A 21,587-nucleotide genomic window follows, 5' to 3' on the forward strand; every position below is an offset into this window, starting at 1 on the left:
GCCAATGTGAGTCAGGTGTTGCTATCTAGAGTTGAACTATCCCATCAGACCCAACTGGGCATATTGACCCCAATAAGCAACACAAGTATGTTTTCTGAGCTCACTCACGTACGTTTTTTGCATGAAAAATTCAAACTTCTATTGGGGATTGTTTTTCAACAATATCCTAAAAAGGTTATAATCATGCAACTGTTGATAGGAAAGGTATTCAAAAGAGAAGAGAATACCACTTCTAGCACAGAATGTCAAGACACACATCTCTTAGAGATTTGGGTCTAATTATTAGTGTTGGGTATTGTGGGTATTTCTTGTAGTTTTAATTTTTGCACACACAAGACAATCTGTCCATCCATCCATCCATCTACATATGTATGTATGTATGTATCTAATCATCCATCCATCCATCCATCCATCCATCCATCCATCCATCCATCCATCCAATTATCTATCCATCAATCCATCCAATTATCCATCTATCTATCTAAGCATCCATCAATCCATCCATCCATCCATCCATCCATCCATCCATCCATCCATCCATCCATCCATCCATCTATCTAATCATCCATCCATCCATCCATCCAGTCAGCCAACTATCTAATCATCTATCCATCCATCCATTTATTCATCTATCTATCTAATCATCCATCCATGCATCCATTCATCCAACTATCTAATCATCCATCTATCCAAACATCCATCCATCCATCCATCCATACATTCATCCATCCATCCATCTAATCATCTATCTATCTATCTATCTATCTATCTATCTATCTATCTATCTATCTATCTATCATCTATCTATCTCATCCATCCATCTTTTATCATCTATCATTTATCCATCTAATTATCTACCTACCTACCCACCTATCCATAACTGCAAAAAGTACAGTACTTGCCCATGCCCCTCTCTCACACTTTTTCTCATTTTCAAAATCAAATTTACAGACACAGGACTGTGAAATACAAAATGAAACGGCTCGTGTCCAATGGGCCAGCAGTCTGCTGCTCGTGAAAACCTGCAACATCCCACTGAGCTTTTCATTTTTTACATCAGCAGGTCTAGCTCTCTATCATCATAGAGGGTTATTTTAATTTTATTAGGGAATAAATCCTTTTTTATAAGAAAGCTATTAGCTATCATAATATAATGGTCTCTTTACAAATTCAAATAGATTACGTGTACGAGCACAAGTATTTTCAACTTAAGGACGATAATGCTTCTGTTCCTCGCACATTGTTTTGAAAGTTTGGATTAAGGGATATAAACTTCCTTAAGACAACGTACACTCACAGTTGGAAACTACTCACCCTTCACACAGACATTGCCTAATTGATATCGGCGATTTTTATTGTGTACTGAAACAAAATCTACTAAAACTTTGTATAGGATATATATTTGCTTGAAAATAGGTAAAATAATAATCTTATTTTGAGTTAAAACAGTCTGCAAAAATTAGGTTTCCTGGTCTCATTAGCCACTTATGCAATCATCTGTATGAACTGAATAAGGGTGCTGTACATGCAGTTTTGCTTGACAAGAGTTTACAAACAATATCTACTAAAAGCTTAGAACTAAAAATGAGAAAATCAGTGCCCACTCAATCCCACTTTCATTTCCAACTGCACCTGCTGCTTTTTTTTTAATTGGTTACATTATTATCTCTATATTGTCATGGTTGATGGAATTTATTTTCTTCTCTATGACTGCAGTTTCCACGGGTTTAACCATAATGCATCCTTCAAGTTTACGATGAATCTTTTAGACACAACTCCTCTTGGTTACTGAGAATCCAACCTTCATTCATTCGTTTTCTTCATGAACGTACTAATATATCTCCTGCAGAGTATGTTTGGACATAGCTATTTGTATCCTTTGAAATTCATGGACAATTTTGACTTCAATCTTGGGACATCTTCTTTCCTTGAGGACCGGTTCGTACTAATTGTCCCCTCCCAAGCTCATGATGAAATCGATCCCCAATATTGGCGATGGGCCTGATGGGAGGTGTGTAAGTCACAGGGTCAGATCCCTGCAAAATAGATGAATGCCCTCACTCGGAAGGTGAGTGAGTTCTCACTCTATTAGGTCTCCTGAGAGTGGGTTCTCACGAAGGGCCTGGCACCTCCCCACTCTCCTGTTTCCTTCTCTGTCCATGTGATCTCTGCATACGTCGGCTCCCTTTGCCTTCCACCAAGAGTGCTAGCAACCTGAGGCCCTCACCAGAGGCTGCTGCCCCATCTTGAACTTTCCAGCCATCAGAATCATCACACAAAAACACATTTTTTTTTCATTATAAATTACACACCATTGGGTATTCCTTACAGCAATGCAAAATGAACTAAGACAAGGATTTTTTATATCTTGCTCCACTGTCTTCCAGCATTTCATGTTTGGCATAAAGAAATCTTTGCTTCTTTAATTTTTTTCTGACTATCCATAGAATTCTTTCCATAACTTCAAATATCAGTAGGTTATTAGAACGATTTCTTTGTCATTTGATCAATATAAACACAGCCTTGGGGTTCAGCATGCTATTTCTGTCTGCAGATACAAATTTCCCTGTAGTGCAGTAATTTCACCTTGAATTATCTCTTCGAATACTTTTTTCCCTGCTCCATTCATTTTCTAACTTCTGGAGGGCACCAGCATTATAGATGTTGTGTTTCTTCCCTACCACTCTGCCTTCCTCTCTGTCTTTCTCTCCCTCTGTCTTCCATATCTACTACTTTCACCCTAATTCTTTTTTTATTTTTTGTTCATTTCCATTTCACATGCTCATTTTTTCACAAAACATTCCTTTAGTCGTGTCTCATCCGTTTTACCACTTCCAGCATGACCTTTGATCTATCGATCTCTCTCTGTGTCACTCTGTCTCTGTCTTTGTCTCTCTCTCAGGGACTCGAAGTCTCTGCATAATGACTTCTCATTCTCATTTATTTCTTACTTATTTCTGAGGCTCTACCTCAGAAATACCTTTTATTTCTGTCTAACATAATGTGTTATCAGTTCTTCCTTAAAGCCTTATATCCTTTCTTTAAATTCTCATTTCAGAGAAACAATATTTTCTTTAATTGATTTCTTGGAGATCTCTTTGTCCATGGTTTCTGGCTGCTTTGTGGTGTCATCTTTCTGGTAATTGTTTTGATTAATCAATCATGTTCTGTGCTCTTCTTTCTTCTTCTTCTCCTTCTTCCTTCTCCTTCCTCCACCTCCTCTTCCTCCTCCTCCTCTTTCTCTTCTTCCTCCTCCTCCTCTTCTTCTTCTTCTTCTTCCTCCTCCTCTTCCTCCTTTTCTTCTTCTTCTTCCTCTTCTTCTTTTTTTTTTTTTTTGTTACCTTTTTAAAGGTCCCTGGCTGGTCCTCACCATTTTAAACAGTATCATTTCTTGTCTTTTCTGATTAGATATTTAAGCAAAATTTGGGGCAAAGGCGGCAGATGGGCAGACTTGAGTTTCTGGCTTTTACTTCTGGGAGTTTTCTCAGCTGGACATGGCCTGTGGGTATTCCTGCTCCAGGGCAGCAGGGCATCTCCCAGGCTTATACTGCAGCTGTGCAATTGAAAGAATGTTCTAACGTGGTTATTTTACCTGGACTTATCTTCACCTGACAGCTCTGGGCAAGGATGGCCAGGTAGTTTTTTCCTTATTGACTGAAGCACAGTTTTCCAAGGCTTCCAAGACAAGCCCATGAGTCTCACCTTCGTCTTCTAAGCACGGGGTCAGTGCGTTTCCTTTCAATGTGTGCCGCAGACTTGGGATAACTGTGAGCTGGGCCCCCTCTGCCTGAGTCACACAGAAAGACACCTTGTCTTGGTGTCCCCAGTGACCTCCATCTGATTTGCATACAGATGGCCATCTTCCTGCACACACTGCGGTCCAGGGCTACAGGGGATCCCTAATTGCATCAAACACATTTGTGTGTTCCTTATGCTCTTGTTTTGGACTGGTTTCATAAAGGAAACGAGGCAAAAATATGTATAAGCCACCACTGAAATGGAAAGAGCAATTCCTTCCTTTAAATTCATTCCTCTTTTTTCTCCTCAATGAATCTAGTGGGGGTGGGGTGGGGGGAAGAGAGAGAGAGAGAAAGATAGAGAGAGATTGATTGAATATAATGTCTATACTTATATTCACAGGTATAGGGCACAGAAAATTCTACAAAAATAATGGTGGCACTTTTAAACAGTATAAAAGGACAGGCTCTGTAAAAATGTTATTTAGTATTAACGCAGATGAAGAGCTATCAGGAACAAACCTGATGGCAAATTTTAATTGTTTCTATCCGAGGAATGGTATATAGCCATAGTAATTTTTTTCTTTAATCCAAAACAATTAGATGGCTTATCTAGATAGTCACATTCAATTCTTTCTAAGTTATTTAATTGAAATGCATCAGATGATGAGGATGGATATATATATATATATATATATATATATATATATATATATCCCTCTTTTTACCTTAATTTCTATTTTCTCTTTTCCTTCCAATTTTATCTGTACTGTAGAAGGCATTTTCCCATTTGAGTTCGACATACTGTTGTGCAGAAAGTCTGTTGGTCCAGATGAGCACAGTTGATATTTACACAAAATAGCAGAGAAGGAGCCATAGGGTTATGTGACTTATGTTGGCTATACAAGAAGGAGGGTTCCGATTTGTCATATAAATCTTCCTTAGAGACCCCAAGAGTGAACACACAGGGGCTTCTTTTTATTTTCATGGCATTTAAGATTATCTTTTAAAATACTTAAACTTAGGTGAAGTCTGTGGATTTTTGAGAGGAGATTAGAGAAAGATATGAGTTTTGATACCTCTTACTTGTCGCACTTGACTTATGTACACCAGATAAAATATTTAAAAAGAAGAGGAGGTTCTTCCCACTGGTATTGGGAAGAGGGTACAGGGGTAAATGTTCAATGGGTAGAGGGTAAATGTTCAAATTTGAAGAATAGACCAGTATTATTCTCAAAACTCATTCCATTGTGGCTGGGAGGAAATGAATGCATATTGTTTAGTAAGTTCATGTTATCATGGACTTAAAGGAATAAAGTGAGACAATTGTAGGAAAAAGTCATACATTTAAAGGAAGGGAAAAAAATCTTGGGTTTAGCTCAGAAGTCAAGATCCCACTGGGATGGATGTTCTTTTTTCCTTTGCCCCTTCGTTTCTGAAGGAGGAAGGTCTCCCTCTGAACCTTTCAGAACAGGTGTTCGTAAGAGGGAAGGTTTGAGGCAACCATCAACAAAGGCTATGTGAAAATTAACCTGATGTTTATAAGTGTACTGCATAACAGGGCCGTCATGGGCTGACTTGTGGTTCCACCAATTCACAGGTTGAAGCCCTGACCCCCAGGAACTCAGAACGTTACTGTGTTTGGAGATGGGTCTTTAAAGAGGTGATTAAGGTAAACTGAGGTCACCAGGGTGGGCCCTGATCCAACAGGACTGCTGTCCCCATAAGCAGAGGAGATGAGGACACAGACAGGCACAGAGGGACGACCCCGTGAGGACACAGGGAGGAGACGGCATCTACACGCCCAGGAGAGAGGACTCAGGAGGAACCAGCCCTGAGACACCTGGATCTGGGACTTCCAGCCTCCAGGACGTGAGAGAATAAATTTCTGTTGCTGAAATTTCATAGTCTGTGGCATTTTGTTATGGCGGCCCCAGCAGACTCACACGAGTACCAGGACTTTCTTAAAATAATGCCTAACAAGGTTAGTTTGGAAATGACTATCCTGTGATGAGTTCAAAAACTTTATGGGTGCTGTGTAGATAAGTGTATAATTTTGAGGTATAATACTGACAGCCTTTTGGGAAAATTCTAAATCCAGTCAGTACAGAAAATGGCACAGAACAATGCTTGTTTCAAAAATGTCTTCCACGCCAACCCATGGTTTGGGTTCTGAAAAGGAATACTTGTCGTTCCAATCCTAAAAGGTGAAATTTAGGGAGACGGGGTGTACGTAGGTTTCTTTCTGTGGGTTCACCCCCCTCTGAACCTCACAGCGAAGAACATCTGCAGACATCCGCCATTTTAATATTCCCTTGTATCCAAGCAAAGGCTGAGAATCCAGGACAGAGGAAATGTTGGGGCACCAAAGGTCTGCTGCATCCTCACCCATGGGTGTTAGTCAGCGGGCCCAGGTTTTCACGGACTCGAGTGCCAACTCTATTTCCCCTGGAGAGCTGGCCCCGTGCACTGTCACTGTCACCTGCAAGCCACCAGGCGTGGAAGTCTGTGCCTCCCTGGAGCATGGGGGCTGCTCTAGGAGCCGGTTCTGAACAACACACTCCCACCCAATCTACACCCAGCACGGAGAAGAGCCAGCTCCGTGCCTGCCACTGCGGGGCTGCTCACACATGGCAGAGCACCCTCAGGAAAGGGCTGCAAAGATAACCCCCAAACGAGAACAAAACAAACAAACAAAAATAACGGTCCTCGTCATTTGCCTCTGGACACCCCTTCCTGGAGAGAGTAGGGGGTGCTTCTCTCCAAACCAGACCTTGCCGCGTTTGTGCGGTGTGCACACCGTGGGAGCTTTGCTGAGTTTTCAAACATGACAGTCAGCCGCAAATTGTTTAAGAAAATCGAGCACTGGAATCATGGAGCATGCAAGCACTGTTATGCTATAAGGAACGTTCCTGGGCTCCTCTGATGTTCGACAAAGGTCCCTGATGGCTCAAGTTGCAAGTTTTCTAATCCGGTGCTTCCTCAGGCACTTTTGGCCCTCCACCCAAGAATTCAATCACAGACGTGAGCACTTGGAGGGATGGCTGCCTCCAAAGAGTGCTGATCGTCCCCACCTCTGAGCGCCCCTTCCTTAGCTCTCCCTTTCTCTCCCGCCTCCTCCACTCAGCCTCTCCAGTGTCCTGACAAGTACCCACTCCAACCTGCTTTCCCTCCTCCCGCGCCTCTTATGCAGAAGAGCGTTGCTTTTAATCCCCTCTTCTCCCCCTGCCCCTCACTCCCTGTTAGAAGCACCTCTCAGCTCAAAAGGAGGAGGAAGCGATCTGATTAAACAGGCGACAAGGGGAGTCACGTTCTTAGTGGGATTTGCATTTTTAAGAGGAGATTAAGGAACACAGCCAACAATGTCACCCTGGAATTTCGTGCAGTCACAGGGGAGCGGGGCTGACCTCCGTTCAGGGCAGGAGGCTCCCATCCCAAGTGTTTCCAGGAGCTCAGGCCGTAGCAGCAGGTGGCTGCCTCCCTGGCACAGCTGTAAACAAACACCTCTCATCACGAGTGGGGTCTACGGAGCCAGAGGGATGGGTCGTCCAGGCGCTCTGTAGATACCCGGCTGTGTTAGACTTGCAGGATTAAATAAGCTTCAATGAAAAAATGTTTTTCCTCCGCCCGGCTGGCCTCTTAGCCTCTCTTTCCTTCCCATTCTTTCCAAAGCCTCATTTCTTGAAAGACAAACTGAAACTCAGTCTCCACCTCTGACCCTTTCCCTTTGGGAGAAAGTTAAGATCTCTCTGCAAGATCCTTCACCGTCTGGAACTTAGAAGTGTGCCCTCTTCTGTGAACGCTCTCTGAATCTCTTGTTCTTCACCGAACTCCAACAGAGGCAAAATGTTTTTGTGACATCCTGCCCTGGAAGGACAGCCCCGTGTCTTGGCTTCTCGGATCAGCAAAACTTCTCGGGAGTCACTGACGACCTCTGCTTCTCCACTTTGACCTTCTCCAGCTTGTCTTTGCTGCTGGGTGGTCTCACGCTGATCCTGTCCAAGCCACAGAGGTCTGTCCTGTTGTCTCACCAGCACCCACTGCCCACTCCTTCCCTCTGCTGACCCCCACTTTCAGGAGACCATCTTTCCCCGGGGCTTCTCGGCCACCAATTCCCTGCTTCCTCTTTTCATTTTAATGCCTTTTCATCTATTAAGACCCAACTTCTCCTGAAGTTACATACATCCTCCCAAGCCACGGTTTGGCTTCTTTCAGCAAACAGCCTCCAGTAACAACATGAGCTGAAATTAGTATAAACCATGAAGAGATCTGAGCTCCTCTCCTGCTCCCTGCCTCCTCACCAACGCCACACTCAAGCCATCCTCCTGCCTCAGCCTCCTGAGTAGTTGGGACTACAGGTGGATACCACCATGCTAGTCTAATTTTTCTATTTTTCGCAGAGACGGGGTCTTGCTCTTGCTCAGGCTGGTCTCGAACTCCTGACCTTGAGCGATCCTCCTGCCTCGGCCTCCCAGAGTGCTAGGATGACAGGCATGAGCCACTGCACCTGGCCAAGATCCAGTCTTAAACTGACTAATAACTCGCTTCATAAACAGGACTGTATGTCAGCAAGGAAATCAAGAGAGAATAAACAGCTCATCACACTGGCTTGATGACTATTTGCAAAGAAAGAGTATCCAAGAAGGACATTTTGCAGTGGTTTCCAGCAGCAGGTTCAGAAAAACCGAAGACCAAGGTCATGAGGGAGGTGTGTCACGCATAGACAAGCAGAAGCATTCAAAGATCTTAATAGCTTCCCAATTAGTGGGCATCTCAAACTTGTTTAAGGAAGAAATTCTTCTTGATAAAGGTGACAGTGCAGAGCGAAAGCAGGAGTTTGTTCAGTGTGGTGCCTTAAATAGCGTGGGTAGATGCTGAATCGCTGTGCGGACTCGCTGCTCCCAGGAAGGCCCCACGTGACCTGGGTCTACATGAGGAATGTGTCAGTGGAACAAGAAACATCCTTCTCTACTCTCATTACTTCTTTCCCAGTGGCTGGAGAGAATGACGTTGGGAGTGATTAGGTTTCCAGGAGCAGGAGGTAGATAACTTTCACCCTCAGCTCCACCACCTCCCGAGTGGCCTTGGAAATCGCACGACCTAATTAATCGTGCCTCGGTTTCCTCGGAGGGGATGTCAAGGGTACTCTCAGCCACTGCCAGGCGGGCGATGACATGCACAAGAGCAGAGCAAAGGCCCAGGAGTGTGTGTTCAGAAAGAACCTAGCGTGGGATCAGAACGCGACAAGCGCTAGACAACCCACTTCTGCAGAAATTCAGAGTATTCCGTGATTTTCTAGCGATCAGCATATGTGAATGCTTTATACTAATTAAGAGTGTTCCCCATGAGATTTTCCGTGTTTCAGCAACTGTCCTGTCTTCTTGCCTTTCTTCTCAAAGTCAGCACTTTTCCACAGGATGGCGGGCTTAGCGGTTCTTGGTGCTGCCTTCGTATCAGACAAAGAACATTCACTCCCAAGTAGAGATGAAGGAACAGTTTCCCCTTCAGGGAAACAGGCTGTGCTGGTGCTCTGTGCTGGGCCTTGGGCAGACCCCTGGTTTGTGATTCTCTACGTTCTCTGCATTTCTGATTACTGATATACTTAATCCCCGGAAGGGAAGGGGGGTGCTTAGTATCAGTGTGGCTGGCTTCTGGTCTAATCCAGACAGCTAACTCTCTTTAGGTGCACATCTCTGATTCAAATTTCCCAGTTCCTATGTCCACTCAATTGGTGGCACAGCCCATGCCTGGGCATGGCTTACTGGTTATATGGGCTGCTCCGAGTTCACCTTCCTTCCGTTTGGTATGATAGTATGGAAGTGGCCCCCAGAGATGACCCAGGGAATATTCGTAAAGATAATGGCTGAGAAGTTTAGTCAAACCTAAAACAAACCACAGACCCAGGAGGATCCACAAAGTCTAAACAAGATCAAAACAAAGCAAGGCACACCTCAGCAGACCAAAGACCCAAAGAACAGCTGGATGGTAGCTAGAGAAGAGACAGAAGAGAAGTTACACTTTCAAAGGTGTAACTGTAAGACCGACAGCCTGGCTCTGCAACTGAAAATATGAAAGTCAGATAACAAGGAAACTATATCTTTAAAAGGTGAGGAAAAATTGTTCTCAGACTGGAATTCAATAAAGAGTAGTCAAATAGGCATTGTCAGACAAACAACTGAGAAAATTTGTCATAATCGGACACATATATGTAAACATTAAATGGCATTATTCATTGACTGCAGTTCCTGAAAGAATGATTAAAGTTAATTGATAGTAAGAATTCTTTTTTGTTTGTATTATGGACTCAATTGCGTCCCCTGCCCCCCAATTGGTATATTGAAGCCCTTCCCACTCACCCCACCCATGTGACTGTATTTGGAGGTAGGGCTTGTAAAGAAGTCATTAAAGTAAAATGAGGTCACTAGGGTGGGCCCTGATCCAATAGGACTGGAGTTCCTATAAGAGGAGATTAGGGCACACACACACACACACAGGGACGACCACGTGAGGACACAGGGAGAAGACAGCTATCTATGAGCCAAGGAGAGAGGAATGGAGCGACTACCACTAAGAACAGTAGTGATTCTTGGTTTACGAAGAATTAGGCATTCTTTATCATATTCGTTAAATATCTATTCACAATTTACTTTGACTTTGAGTATGGAGTGCATGCCAATTCTTTCCTAAAGCGAATTCTGAAAACGCACCTTTTAAGTGACTTTGCATTAATATGTGAACTCTCCATGTCTTGGACGAGCTTTTAAAATAAGCGGTGCATGTCTATGACTGCTCCCTTCCCAAGGCTTCCTCCTCGCTCACAGACATCAGAGAACACTAAGATTCTTAAAGCGTCTTCAAAATACATTTCGTCCTCAGAGAAATACATTATTAACATTGTGGTAAATATTTGGAAGCATTTTAATGAGAAAAAAGTTCATTTCTTATACCGTGTTGTTAAAATCCATGTAGAACTTGGAAATTATGAGCATTTGCAATGAGGAAAAAGCAATGCATTTATACTAGAAGGTGATGATTTCATAGTTTCAAAACTACTTCGTGACAGGCCCCTGCCGAACTGCTGGGAACCAAGGAAAGAGAGGCAAGTATTTAATCTTTCCAGAACAGCGTGGGTCACCAAATGCACAAAGTAGTTAATTCGAGGAGCAATGAAATCACACCAGGCAACAGGATGACGCCACTGCAGATTTCAACATTTCTCTCTGTCCTTTGTCACGCAGACGCGATGCTAACCACGGTGCTGTAAAAAGATCTGGAAACCAGTTTAAACATTCTGTGACTGAGGTTTAACGAGACAAACACTCTGAGCTATGTTCTTATTTAGTTTTGTAGGCTTACAATGGCTGGCATATAATAGGCAAACAGTATTTCTTGAATTAATTCAATCTAGATAACAGTTTTTCCGATGAAAACGGTTACAACCCGTGAAAATATTTTGCGGCTAATGAAGGAGAAAAAAACCCAGTGCTCTGTGTACAAGGCTTTATTCAAGAGATTCATTGAGAAACAGAATATTCTGAGACATCCTGAAGGTGTGCTTTCAGAGCCAATGTGAGCTCTTCAATCGACAAATATCTTCCCCAGTATCCTTTATAAACCAAGTAGCTTCAGTCAACAAAAGAACGCTACAGACTTTGAAACGATAATAATCCCTTGGTCTTTAACACTTCATTTTCTCTCTGCAGAAGATAGTTCTAGAGACGGCCCCTGTGGGGCTCAGGTGAGAGAGCCTCTGTGTGAGACCAGGCAGTTTCAGACCACTCCCCATGGACCAGTGCAGTGTAGACTGCAGAGCAGTGTAGACTGCAGAACAGTGTTCAGCGGAAGAGTCATGACAAGACAGGTGAAAACTCGTTATTTTTCAGGACACAACTTGCCTAATTGCAAATTCGTTTTTTCAAAATTCAGAGACACCGTTCAACGCATGCCGAATTCAGCATCCCACCGTCCACTGTATTCAAAGACATATGAACTGTGCAGAACCTAGATGCTGAGTACTGTTTGTTGCCTGCCCGAAATCATTCCTACACTGCAGGAAGTTGATTCTTTCAAGTGTAAAACAGGCGTCTCCCAGATCTTTTATATAAATCACCAAACTCCATCCTAGGACTTTACTAGGTGGGGAAAAAAACTCTCATTAAGTAGTCATCAGTAAGTTCTTAGAAGTGCCGTGCATGTTTCATGTAGGTGGAATTAAGAAGAGACTGATGGCGTCATTTCTAGACACTCCTCCTAAAGAGCCTACAACACATAAGCAAATGTTAGCGGCCAGTTAGGGCACAGCTGTATATAGTCTACTAATCACTGCATGTCCCTAACACACTGTAAATGAGCTAAGAAAGTATAACAATTACTCTTCAAACTCCCTTGGCATGTGTCATTCTGGCATAAATTTCCAGTGTCATTTCTCTGTAAAAGCAATGAGTTATACAGTAGAGCAACAGCACGAAAACGTATCGAAGCAATCCGGCTGATGTGGAGGAATAAAAGAGAATGTATGTGCTTTGGTCGAACCTCGGTATTTTTCCTCTGTGCAAAAATATAAGAACTCGGATGCTGCCTTGGTTAAAACAACAGCAACAGACTTGAGGTCAAGTTTGCCCTGTAAGAAACATACTGTGATGTAGATCCACATCATGTAGATCCACATTAAACCTCTTTGTCTTATCTACGCAAAATGACTCGCTGATTAGAAAAACACGAACATAAATACAGCGGAAGCACAAGATACAGCCCAGATCAAACCAGCGACCTTTTCATCGAAAGCCTTTATTCATTGTACGGCACCATAGTTCCATAAAACATGTAAATTTCCTCTTACCGTTCGAGTACTGTTTAGGTTAACAAAAAAAAAAGTCAATCAGTCACATTTATGTTTTACGTTTATTAGAGAATTTTTTTTTTTTTTTTAGAAAAAGGTAAAATCATGACTGTCATCCAAATATGGAAATTATGTCAGAAGATTTTATTAAACTAAGTTGTGAGGGCAACAGTAAGGTGTCCCGAGGGGTCTGGAGGAGAAGTGGAGGTGCAGACAGGCACACTGGCCGTTAGAACAGGGAAAGGGCCTGCTGAGCGGTGCAAACCCACCCACAGGCGATCGCTGTGCCAGACAAGATCACGCACCCCCGAGGCTGGTCTGCCCTTCCGGAGTGGAGAGGAGGAGCAGGAGAACACAGGGCAGAGGCCCCGCGAGGGGTGTGCCAGGCAGCGAGCGCCCTACACCTCGTTCCCATGGCTGTCACCATTTTCCCCTACCAAATCGCAGATTCCAAAGTCCACGTGAATCTGTAAAAGGGATTAACCGCAAACGTGTAACGCCTGGTCAATTATTCCAAGTGTGCTGCGGCTCTCGGTCTCATCAGGTATAAGTTCTGAAATCCAGTTCTACTTCTAACAAAGAAATGTGTAGAAAATCAATCGTTCTTCAAAAAAGGAAGTGGTTTTCCTGAGGCAGAAAACATTCTCCAATGTGGATGTGGATGGAGATGCAGGACAAATGCTACGGGCATGGTCCCACCAAAAACGAACTGTTGACAAACTACAAAACATTGGCTCAGAGTTGGTCAATGATGAGAGACCCAGAGAGATATGTTGAGGTCACAAAAATAATTTTAATAGTAGCTAATAAGGAGAATTACTTCTTAATATCCATCAAAAACATGGCTTTCCCACTCAGATTACAAACCAGACAGAATTAACATCTCACTCAGTCAGTTGTTCCTGCATGTTAGTTATCAATACAGAGGAGAATAAAACAGTGTACTATATATAAAAAGATAACATATATGTACACACATACATACACAAAAACATATACATATATGTATACATAGTTTACATTTCCCAGTCAAGTGTTCAGAGAAACTAAAATAAAATGAACACAAATATAACTTATTTTGTCTTGGAGAGGTATACATTTTACACATACATGCATGCATATACATACCTTCACATATATATAACGCCCACATGCATGTCAGCACACTGGTAATACGTGCACAAGAATGTCTATCTGCTTTATCCCACACTACAGCAGCTTGATTGTTTAGATGGGAATTCAAGTTTCACCTTTGTTCTGGGCTATCTCTACTCTGTTTTCTCTCAACTGCCAAGCCATGTTTAATCGACACTTTACGGATTGGGCCAAGCCAAGAGGAAGAAAAGGCAAATTTCAGAAGGCCAGGATCAATAGGCAGGTTGTGGTCTGGGTGCTGTCGCCTGCCCAGCCGCGTGGCCCCGGCGTGGGCTGGGAGCGCAGGACACGGCCTCCCTCACTCGTAGGGGGGCAGCCCGAACAGCTCGGGCCGGAAGTCCTGCAGGGAGTCCAGCACCAGCGTGGCCTTTGCCGTCAGGTCCCGGCTCAGGTGTCTGTCTGGAACCATAACCACCTGCATCCCGGCTGCCAGGGCCGCCTCCACGCCGTTGGGAGCATCCTCAAAGACAAGGCACTGCGGGAAGAAAAAGAGAGTCGAGATGGCCTTTCGTGTCACCAGACATCTAGACGAGGCGGTGTTTGTTACCGTCATCCCGTCAGCTTTGCAACTGTGCAAAAGGAGACAGAGACACAGCGGAGTCCCGGCACACAGACTGCTGAGGACAGCATGCCGCCCCTCACGGCCTTCCGGGAGCGCCCGCCACGCGTCTCGCAAAGAGGGGAGATTTCCGTCCCAGGCGAGGCAGTCCCGAAATGGAGCACAGCTGTGCGGGGAGTCGGTATTTTGTCGGCTTAAAACTTTATTTTATCGGCTTAAAACTTTATTTTATCGGGATCGTAACAACCTTGTTCTATCAATAATCGAACATTCAGAGCAGGAGCGGCAATTGCAAAAGTAAGACTCACGCCTTTCAAATGTAAAACCACTTCAGAGCTGCTCGTGTCTGAAGCACTGTCGTTTGAAAATTAAACGGCTGGGGTGTTTTAGTTACAAATTCAGTTCCTGCGTGCGTCATTGCTATGTGACAACAGCCTCACGAGCACAGAGATGCGGTGCCAGTGTGCTCTGTCCTCCGGGTGTTCGTGCAAACCCGCTTTACTGTTAGGATTCCCGACAGAGGGACATCCCAAACCTCTGCACGCTCTCTGTTCAGACACCGCATTTCAGATGGGGTGTCTGTACGCCGCACTTGTCAGCGAGCCCCTAAACGTGCCGCCCTGTCAGCACCATTACGGCAAGTTTCACACGGGGACTCCCGCAGAACAAGACACCCTGAGGGCTACTGAGTGGTAAAAGCAAGCTCAGTCCCGTGGCATCTTTCTCTCGCCCTGTGTCTCGGGAAAACGTGGACCTGGGAGGGTCCTTGCCCTGGCTCTGGAGTTTCACACACTGCGCGTGACAGCGCGTTTACTGATGCTCTCAGCGGAGACGCGGTGGGGGCCCAGACACCTGTGGGGGAGAGGGGTCCTCCCCGCTGTCAGCCAGACGCTCCTCTGTCCCTGTCCTCTTCCATCCACGCCTGGGGCTGCAGGAGCCGTCCACGTTGGGACTTGAGCCGTCCACGTTGAGATGGGCTGTCTGCCCATCTCTGCCTTGAGCCCTTTGCCTTTTGTTACAAAAACTCTCTCCCCAGCTCATCGTCAGAGACGCAGGGTGCCGTGTCCTGTAGAGGGCTCAGGTACGGGGTCTGGTAGGAGCAGCTCTGCACACTCTGACGCTTTCAGGGCATTGAAAAACTCTCCCCCTCTCTCCTCTCTCACTCACAGTCATAACGACTTGTGGTCTGAGCTGTAGCGAGCAAAAGGACTTTATTTCCTTTCTCCCTCTCACTCCCTTTTTCTTCTATCTTCTCGTTCTTTCCATCTGGGCCTAAGACATGCCATTAGCCAACTTACTCCACAGGGCAACGCCAGGAGGAAGTGATTTAATCCACACCGTGATGGGGTGTGGACGCCACATTACCCTCACAGGGAACTGTCTGCCCGGCTGCTCTGGTCCGCTCAGAACTGAAGGGCCAACGGGCAGGCAGGACGTCCGGAGCTCTAGCCCGACAGCACCAGGCCGGCCACGGCAGCTGGTCCTGGCACCTCCCTCCTGACAGCTTCTTAAGCCCCCAGGGCACTGCTTCTTTGACACATTGGCTTCCCTCTGGGTGGGCGGGAGGGGGCTGCACTCAGAGGTCCAGGTTGCTTTTCTCAGCTATCCGATTCAGAGACTGCCTGTCTGTGATATTTCTGTCCCGGTCTTTTTAAAGTTATGACTCGATCGTACTCTAAATGCCCTCCACTGTTCATATCTGGGACCAGAGCCAGGCAAACGTTTAAATGTCAAGCGACATTCTGAAATACCCATCCCCTTCTCTGGGGATTCTGAGGCTTTGTGCAGCTCACCTGCGAAATACGGGCTGCGGTGGAGGAAGGGATTTTGTTTATCCCCTGGGGTGACTTTGCTTGGCTAAAGTCACAAAAGCAGCTTGTACTTCTGTCCTCGCGGAGCAGGGCAGGTGGGTGGGATGGGAGTGGGCAGCTCACAACTGGGGCGCATGCTGCACAAGGTACAGCGGAGGCGCCCAGTACCCCCGCCCTCACCTGCAGGGGTCTGGCTACAGGTAACGAGGACACCAGGGTGTCCCCTCACGCCTGACGGGCGCGTTCCAGATGCCGCAGAAGGGGATAACGGCAGCCAAGTGAGGCCTGCAAGAGCGAAGAGAGAGCACTGCGTGTCCCAGCACTGACCAGGGGAGCGGCCCACACAGGCTCTCCGCGACATCTTTACTCTTCTCAGCGCTGATTTACCGATGTTCAATTCGTAATCTGTCCCCACTTCATTTTAGAATTATTGATCCAAAGATGGCATTGATAGCTGAGATGTTATAATATTACGTACCATGGGTAAGAAATGTGGTAGGTAAATTAAGGGAGACATGGAAAAGTATAGAGAATGGTGGATTCAAGGTGGGTGAATCCGCCATTCTCTATACTTTTCTGTCACTGTTGTTGGGCACAATCGGAAGGCGACATAAGAAGCTTATGCACAGGCCGGGCGCGGTGGCTCATCCTAGCACTCTGGGAGGTTGAGGTGGGCAGATTGCTCAAGATCAGGAGTTCAAAGCCAGCCTGAGCAAGAGCGAGACCCAGTCTCTACTATAAATAGAAAGAAATTAATTGGCCAACTAATATATATAGGAAAAATTAGCCGGGCGTGGTGGCCCATGCCTGTAGTCCCAGCTACTCTGGAGGCTGAGACAATAGGATCGCTAGAGTCTGGGAGTTAGAGGTTGCTGTGAGTGAGGCTGACGCCACAGCACTCACTCTAGTCTGGGCAACAAAGCAAGGCTCTGTCTCAAAAAAAAAAAAAAAAAAAAAAAAAAAAAAAAAGAAGAAGCTTATGCACAAAAGGACCGTGTGGAACAAGCCAATGTGCGTCAGTGAAACCCTGAGCGCTCAGGTGAGTGAGGGACAAACTAGGCAGGCAGGCTGATCGGTCTGGGTTTCCCATCGTGAGCCACGGGCACTGCTAACTATTCTAAAAGGTCAGGAGATTGTAGTTGGTGCCGTGAACGTGGGCAGCAAACAGAAACACTGACTGCAAGCGTGCCCACGGCACCCGAAATCCCTGTCTTCATCTTCCTTTCACGAGGCCACGTCACGGGACAGCTGTCAAAGGTGCTCCTCACTGAAAAACCCAGACTCTTTCTTACGTGCCAGTCACCTTGCGAGAATTCCATTCAAGAAACGTGCAATGTGAAAACAGAAAGGCTGACAGAACGTGGGCTGCAGATGGCCGATGATGAAGACATGGCAGGAAAACTCAGCAACACAGAGTGGACCAGGAGTTCACGGAAAAAAACAGACATGCTGGGCCTCTAGCACCAGGCCTCGTTTGCACACAGATTTAAACAAAGCCACGCACAGGACAGAAAGCAGACACGGAACACGACTCCTGCTGAGAGCACCGCCGTCCCCACCCCGGGCTGGGCCCCACGGCCAGCCACACCGATGCTGAGGGACTCCACAGCAACTGCAAGTTCAGCGTTTGTGTGCTTCTTCTCAGAAGCAGCAGAATGAGAGCAGAACAACCGCTGTGTTTTGAAGTGCCCATATACATGTCCCAAGAGGTTTTTATGTCTTCATTAAACTACATGTCTTGACCCCAAAGATCTGCTGCACTTCTAAACAGGCCCGCTCCTACGAGACAAGTATCCACATGGTAGATGGTAAACACCTAGACACGTGGGAGGTGCTCACAGCATGGTGTGTCCGTCTACCGAAACCCAGGAAAGAGAGCTGACACGGTTACCCGGAGAGACTCCGCCTGCTTAAACATCAAAAGAAGACACTGAAAAATGACAGTTAGAATAACGTGGCTTATAACTCTTGCACAAATAACAGTCATGAGGAAGCATGCTTTTTCTATTCAACGAGGTGCCATCTGAGTGCCGTTTGGGCCTGCCACGCCAGCTGCAGCAGAACAGTGGCAGTTTCGCGGGAGTGCGAAGCCCACTCACCGGGGGCGCGCACACCGCAGTTCCGTTCTGCGCCTGTGCAAAGAGACCTTTCCCTCTAAGGAGAGGAACTTCAGCTTCTGCGAGGGGTTGGGGAGCAGACTGATTTTAGCCATGTGTGGGCTTGGCGGCTACTCGCTCCGAGGGTGGCAGGGCGGGGCAGCTGGGAGGGCCCCTCGCTCCCTGCTGATTCCAGTCAGGGCCCCAGCACGGCCGGTGAAGCCCGGCAGAGGGTGGCGGGCCCTGCACACGCTCTCGGAGGCCTCCTCCCTCCAGGAACCTCCCTCCTCCACCGCATGTGCCACCTGTCTGCCTGGACACGCAGGTGGACATGTGTGTGGACACGCGTGTCTCACACGGTTCTCATGATTTAGTGACTGCTTTGTTGCACGATGCAGTTAATGGGGATCCTAGGACACACCTCCACGACTTCAAGGAAGTGTCTGGCCAAGGAGGACACTCTTCTGGCAGCCTGTGCCCACTCGGCCGTGTGTGGGCTGTAACTAGGCGGAGCCCGGTTTCACCTGCACTTTCTCACGGCGCCACAGCCCTTGCTGAGCTTCGGCTAAGTGCGTGCAAATGAGAGAAGACGGTGCAGGTGCCCCGTGCAGGACTGACTGCCACAGAGGGGCCTCGCGATGTCAGAGCTGGGGGACAGACCGCAGTGAACGCAGCCCTCTCCTCTCCTCAGGGTGAGGGGCCTGAGCGGGGGCAGAGGTCAGGGGTGAGCTGGAGGTCACACAGACCCCCGATGACAGAAGTCTAGCGCAGAATCCACGTCTGCAGAATGCAGTGCTCTCTCCACTCTGCCGAGCTGAAGGATAAAACACATCTGATTTCCACCGCTGGGCGAGGAGACGAGCTTAATTAAACTGTAGCTTCAGGGATTTAATTTAGAGAGAATGACATTTCCAACTCTAAGGGAGGGGAAGCGTTTTGGCGTCTTATCACCTGGAGGTACTGAACGTGCTTCTCCAACGCCAGTTAAGCTGAGCCTTGCCCCGTGAGATGGCCCACGTCCAGGGCTGCTTATTGGAACCACCGAGGGACTTAAAGGGTTCCTGCACTTTAATTTTCTTAAGATAAATATCAGATGACTAAAAAGTCCCATTTTATAACTGAGAAGTTCACATAATAATATCTTTGTCTGACAGCCCCTTCGGCTGCCGTCACCAAAGCAGACTGGTGGCTTAAGTAGTGACTCTCATGGTTGGGCTCTGGTGAGGACACCTTCCTAGTTTGTAGATGACACCTTCTGCAAAGGTGCCCGCACGTGCAGGGTGGTGGTGGCAGAGGATGCCAGCCCTCTGGGGTCCCTTTTATGAGCACAGTGATCCCACTCGTGAGGGCTCCCATTGACCTCGTCACCTCCTAAAGGTGCCACCTCCCAAACCGTCACCCTGGGGCTGAGGGTTTTAACACATGGACTCTGGGGGCACACACACACTCGGTCATTAACACAATGGGCATGGGTAAAAACAGTGGCCTATGTGGTGGGCCACCATCCCGGTGAACAGGAAGAGAGGCAGCATTTGGGGCAGGCTGGGTTTGAGGCCAGGTGGGACCCCCCAAGCAGAGGGGCCGGGGCCTGCCCGTGCCATAGGTGTGGGCTGGGGCTGGTGGCACTGGAGCTGAGAAGCAGCGGAAGCCACAACCAGGTGGCAGAGGAGGAGGGCTGAGAAGAGAGGGGTTCTGGAGGCAGCCACGGAGGTGTCTCTCTGCAGGGGGCAGACAGGGGCGGGGACAAAGCTCCAGGGACAGTGGAGGCAGGAGGGCGCCCCCGAGAGGCAGCACCAGGAGTCAGTTCCAGGTTTTCACAAGGGGAAGAGCCATTGCAGAGCGTGTGTTTTGTTTCTTAGACATGCTCATCCGAGTGCTGATGCCTTCCCCGGGGTCCTACTCCCAGGCCATGCTTTAATGCTTAGCTTAGTTGTGTCCTGAATCTCTGTCCCTGCAGCATTTTCCTTGTCCCAGGCAAGGCTCCAGCAGTGGCCGGGGAGAGACCTGCCAGAGAATGAGGGCCACCTCGCTCCTGTCCCCTCGGGTCCTGGCAGGTCTTCAGGATGTGTGCTGTCCACACTGCTCAGCATCTCATCTGGTAAAAGGTTTCACATTTTAAACAATTATGTGTCTGTTTTAAATTATATACCTTAATGGAACCAGTGAGCTTTTCAGATTTGACTGTATCTTCTCTAGGGAATAAACCTTTTTTCGTTTTGCTTAGTGACATAAAACGTTTGACAGAAAGTCACTAGAGGGTCCCTTTCAGGGCCCTGGAAGGACACCTGGCATCACGTGTACGCACATTTTATGAACATGCTACAGCAGCTGCCTGGGGCTGTTCATGCAACATAGAGCCACGTATGACGGGAATGTAATCCTTAGAAACTATTTTTCCCAGTAGATATTTTCCTATGCACTAATTTTGTAACATCAAATTCCACTTTCTCCTTGAGAGAGAGCAAAACTTCAAAGGGGCCTTAAACTTTATTTTTGATTAATTTCTGATGAGCAGTGCTCATATCTAAGGTTTAAGTTTTGCTTCCATGTTCTTGGCCAGACAGTTAATTACTGTAAATAAGTATACCAACACTGTAAGACTGAATATGCACACACAGTGGGGCTCGGAAAGCAGTACCCGAAAATGAAGCAAAAGCTTCATTTGGAAGCAAAAAGCTTCTCTCCGTCCTTCTCCTGCCCTCCTGCCTCTCGGTCCCATCCTCCCCTGAGGTAGCTGCAGAAACCAGAATCCCTCCTCCCAAAGGAGGGCTGGGAGAGCCAGAACCCCTTTTCCTGAAAGCCAGTCAGAAAACCTAAAATTATTCTGTGCAAAACTGGCCATAAGGAAATTCTCTGACTGCCTTGTCTAACTGTAGGTCACGAGACCCCCACTCCAGAGAGGGTCCCGCCCCACACCCAGCAGGAAGGAGGCCGCTCAGAGAGGCCAAGAAGAGTCTGGACAGATGGGCCTTGCTGGGTTCCCCACTCAGTCCGTCAGCGTCAGATCACGCCCTTCTGCCCCATCATATTTCTACACGGCTGTCCATGATTTGTTGAACCTGAACATAAAAATGGACAGTTTCCTCTGTGTCACTGGGTCTCCATTCTGAAGGCTCCTGTGTATATGTGCTAAATAAACTAGTGTGCCTTTTCTCCTATTAATTAATCTGCCTCATGTCAGTGGTTTGTCGGTAAACCTTTGGAGGCCAAGAGCCTTGGTCTCTATATATACTTCATTAGGTATTTGTTTAACTATGAAACCTATAGGTAATACTATAAACATGACTGTCAAAGTATGCGTGTATTTTCTGCTATTAATCAGTGCTTTTGTTTATATTATTCATGGATCCATCCACCTGTCCACCCCCCTCCCTACTACAGGTACGCTAC

General features: G+C 46.7%; 1 protein-coding gene across 1 annotated transcript in view; it reads right to left on the reverse strand.

Annotated features, from left to right (window-relative positions):
- Window positions 1-12,483: 12,483 nt before the first annotated feature.
- PUDP (pseudouridine 5'-phosphatase) overlaps window positions 12,484-21,587 on the reverse strand; it is a 71,652-nt gene continuing 62,548 nt past the window's right edge. Inside the window, exon 4 of the mRNA XM_012782472.2 lies at window positions 12,484-14,206. Coding sequence (XP_012637926.1) covers window positions 14,030-14,206 — 177 coding nt within the window. The 3' untranslated portion in view covers window positions 12,484-14,029. The remainder of the gene's footprint in view (window positions 14,207-21,587) is intronic.

Source organism: Microcebus murinus, chromosome X, assembly GCF_040939455.1.
Source record: "Microcebus murinus isolate Inina chromosome X, M.murinus_Inina_mat1.0, whole genome shotgun sequence".
NCBI lineage: Eukaryota > Metazoa > Chordata > Mammalia > Primates > Cheirogaleidae > Microcebus > Microcebus murinus.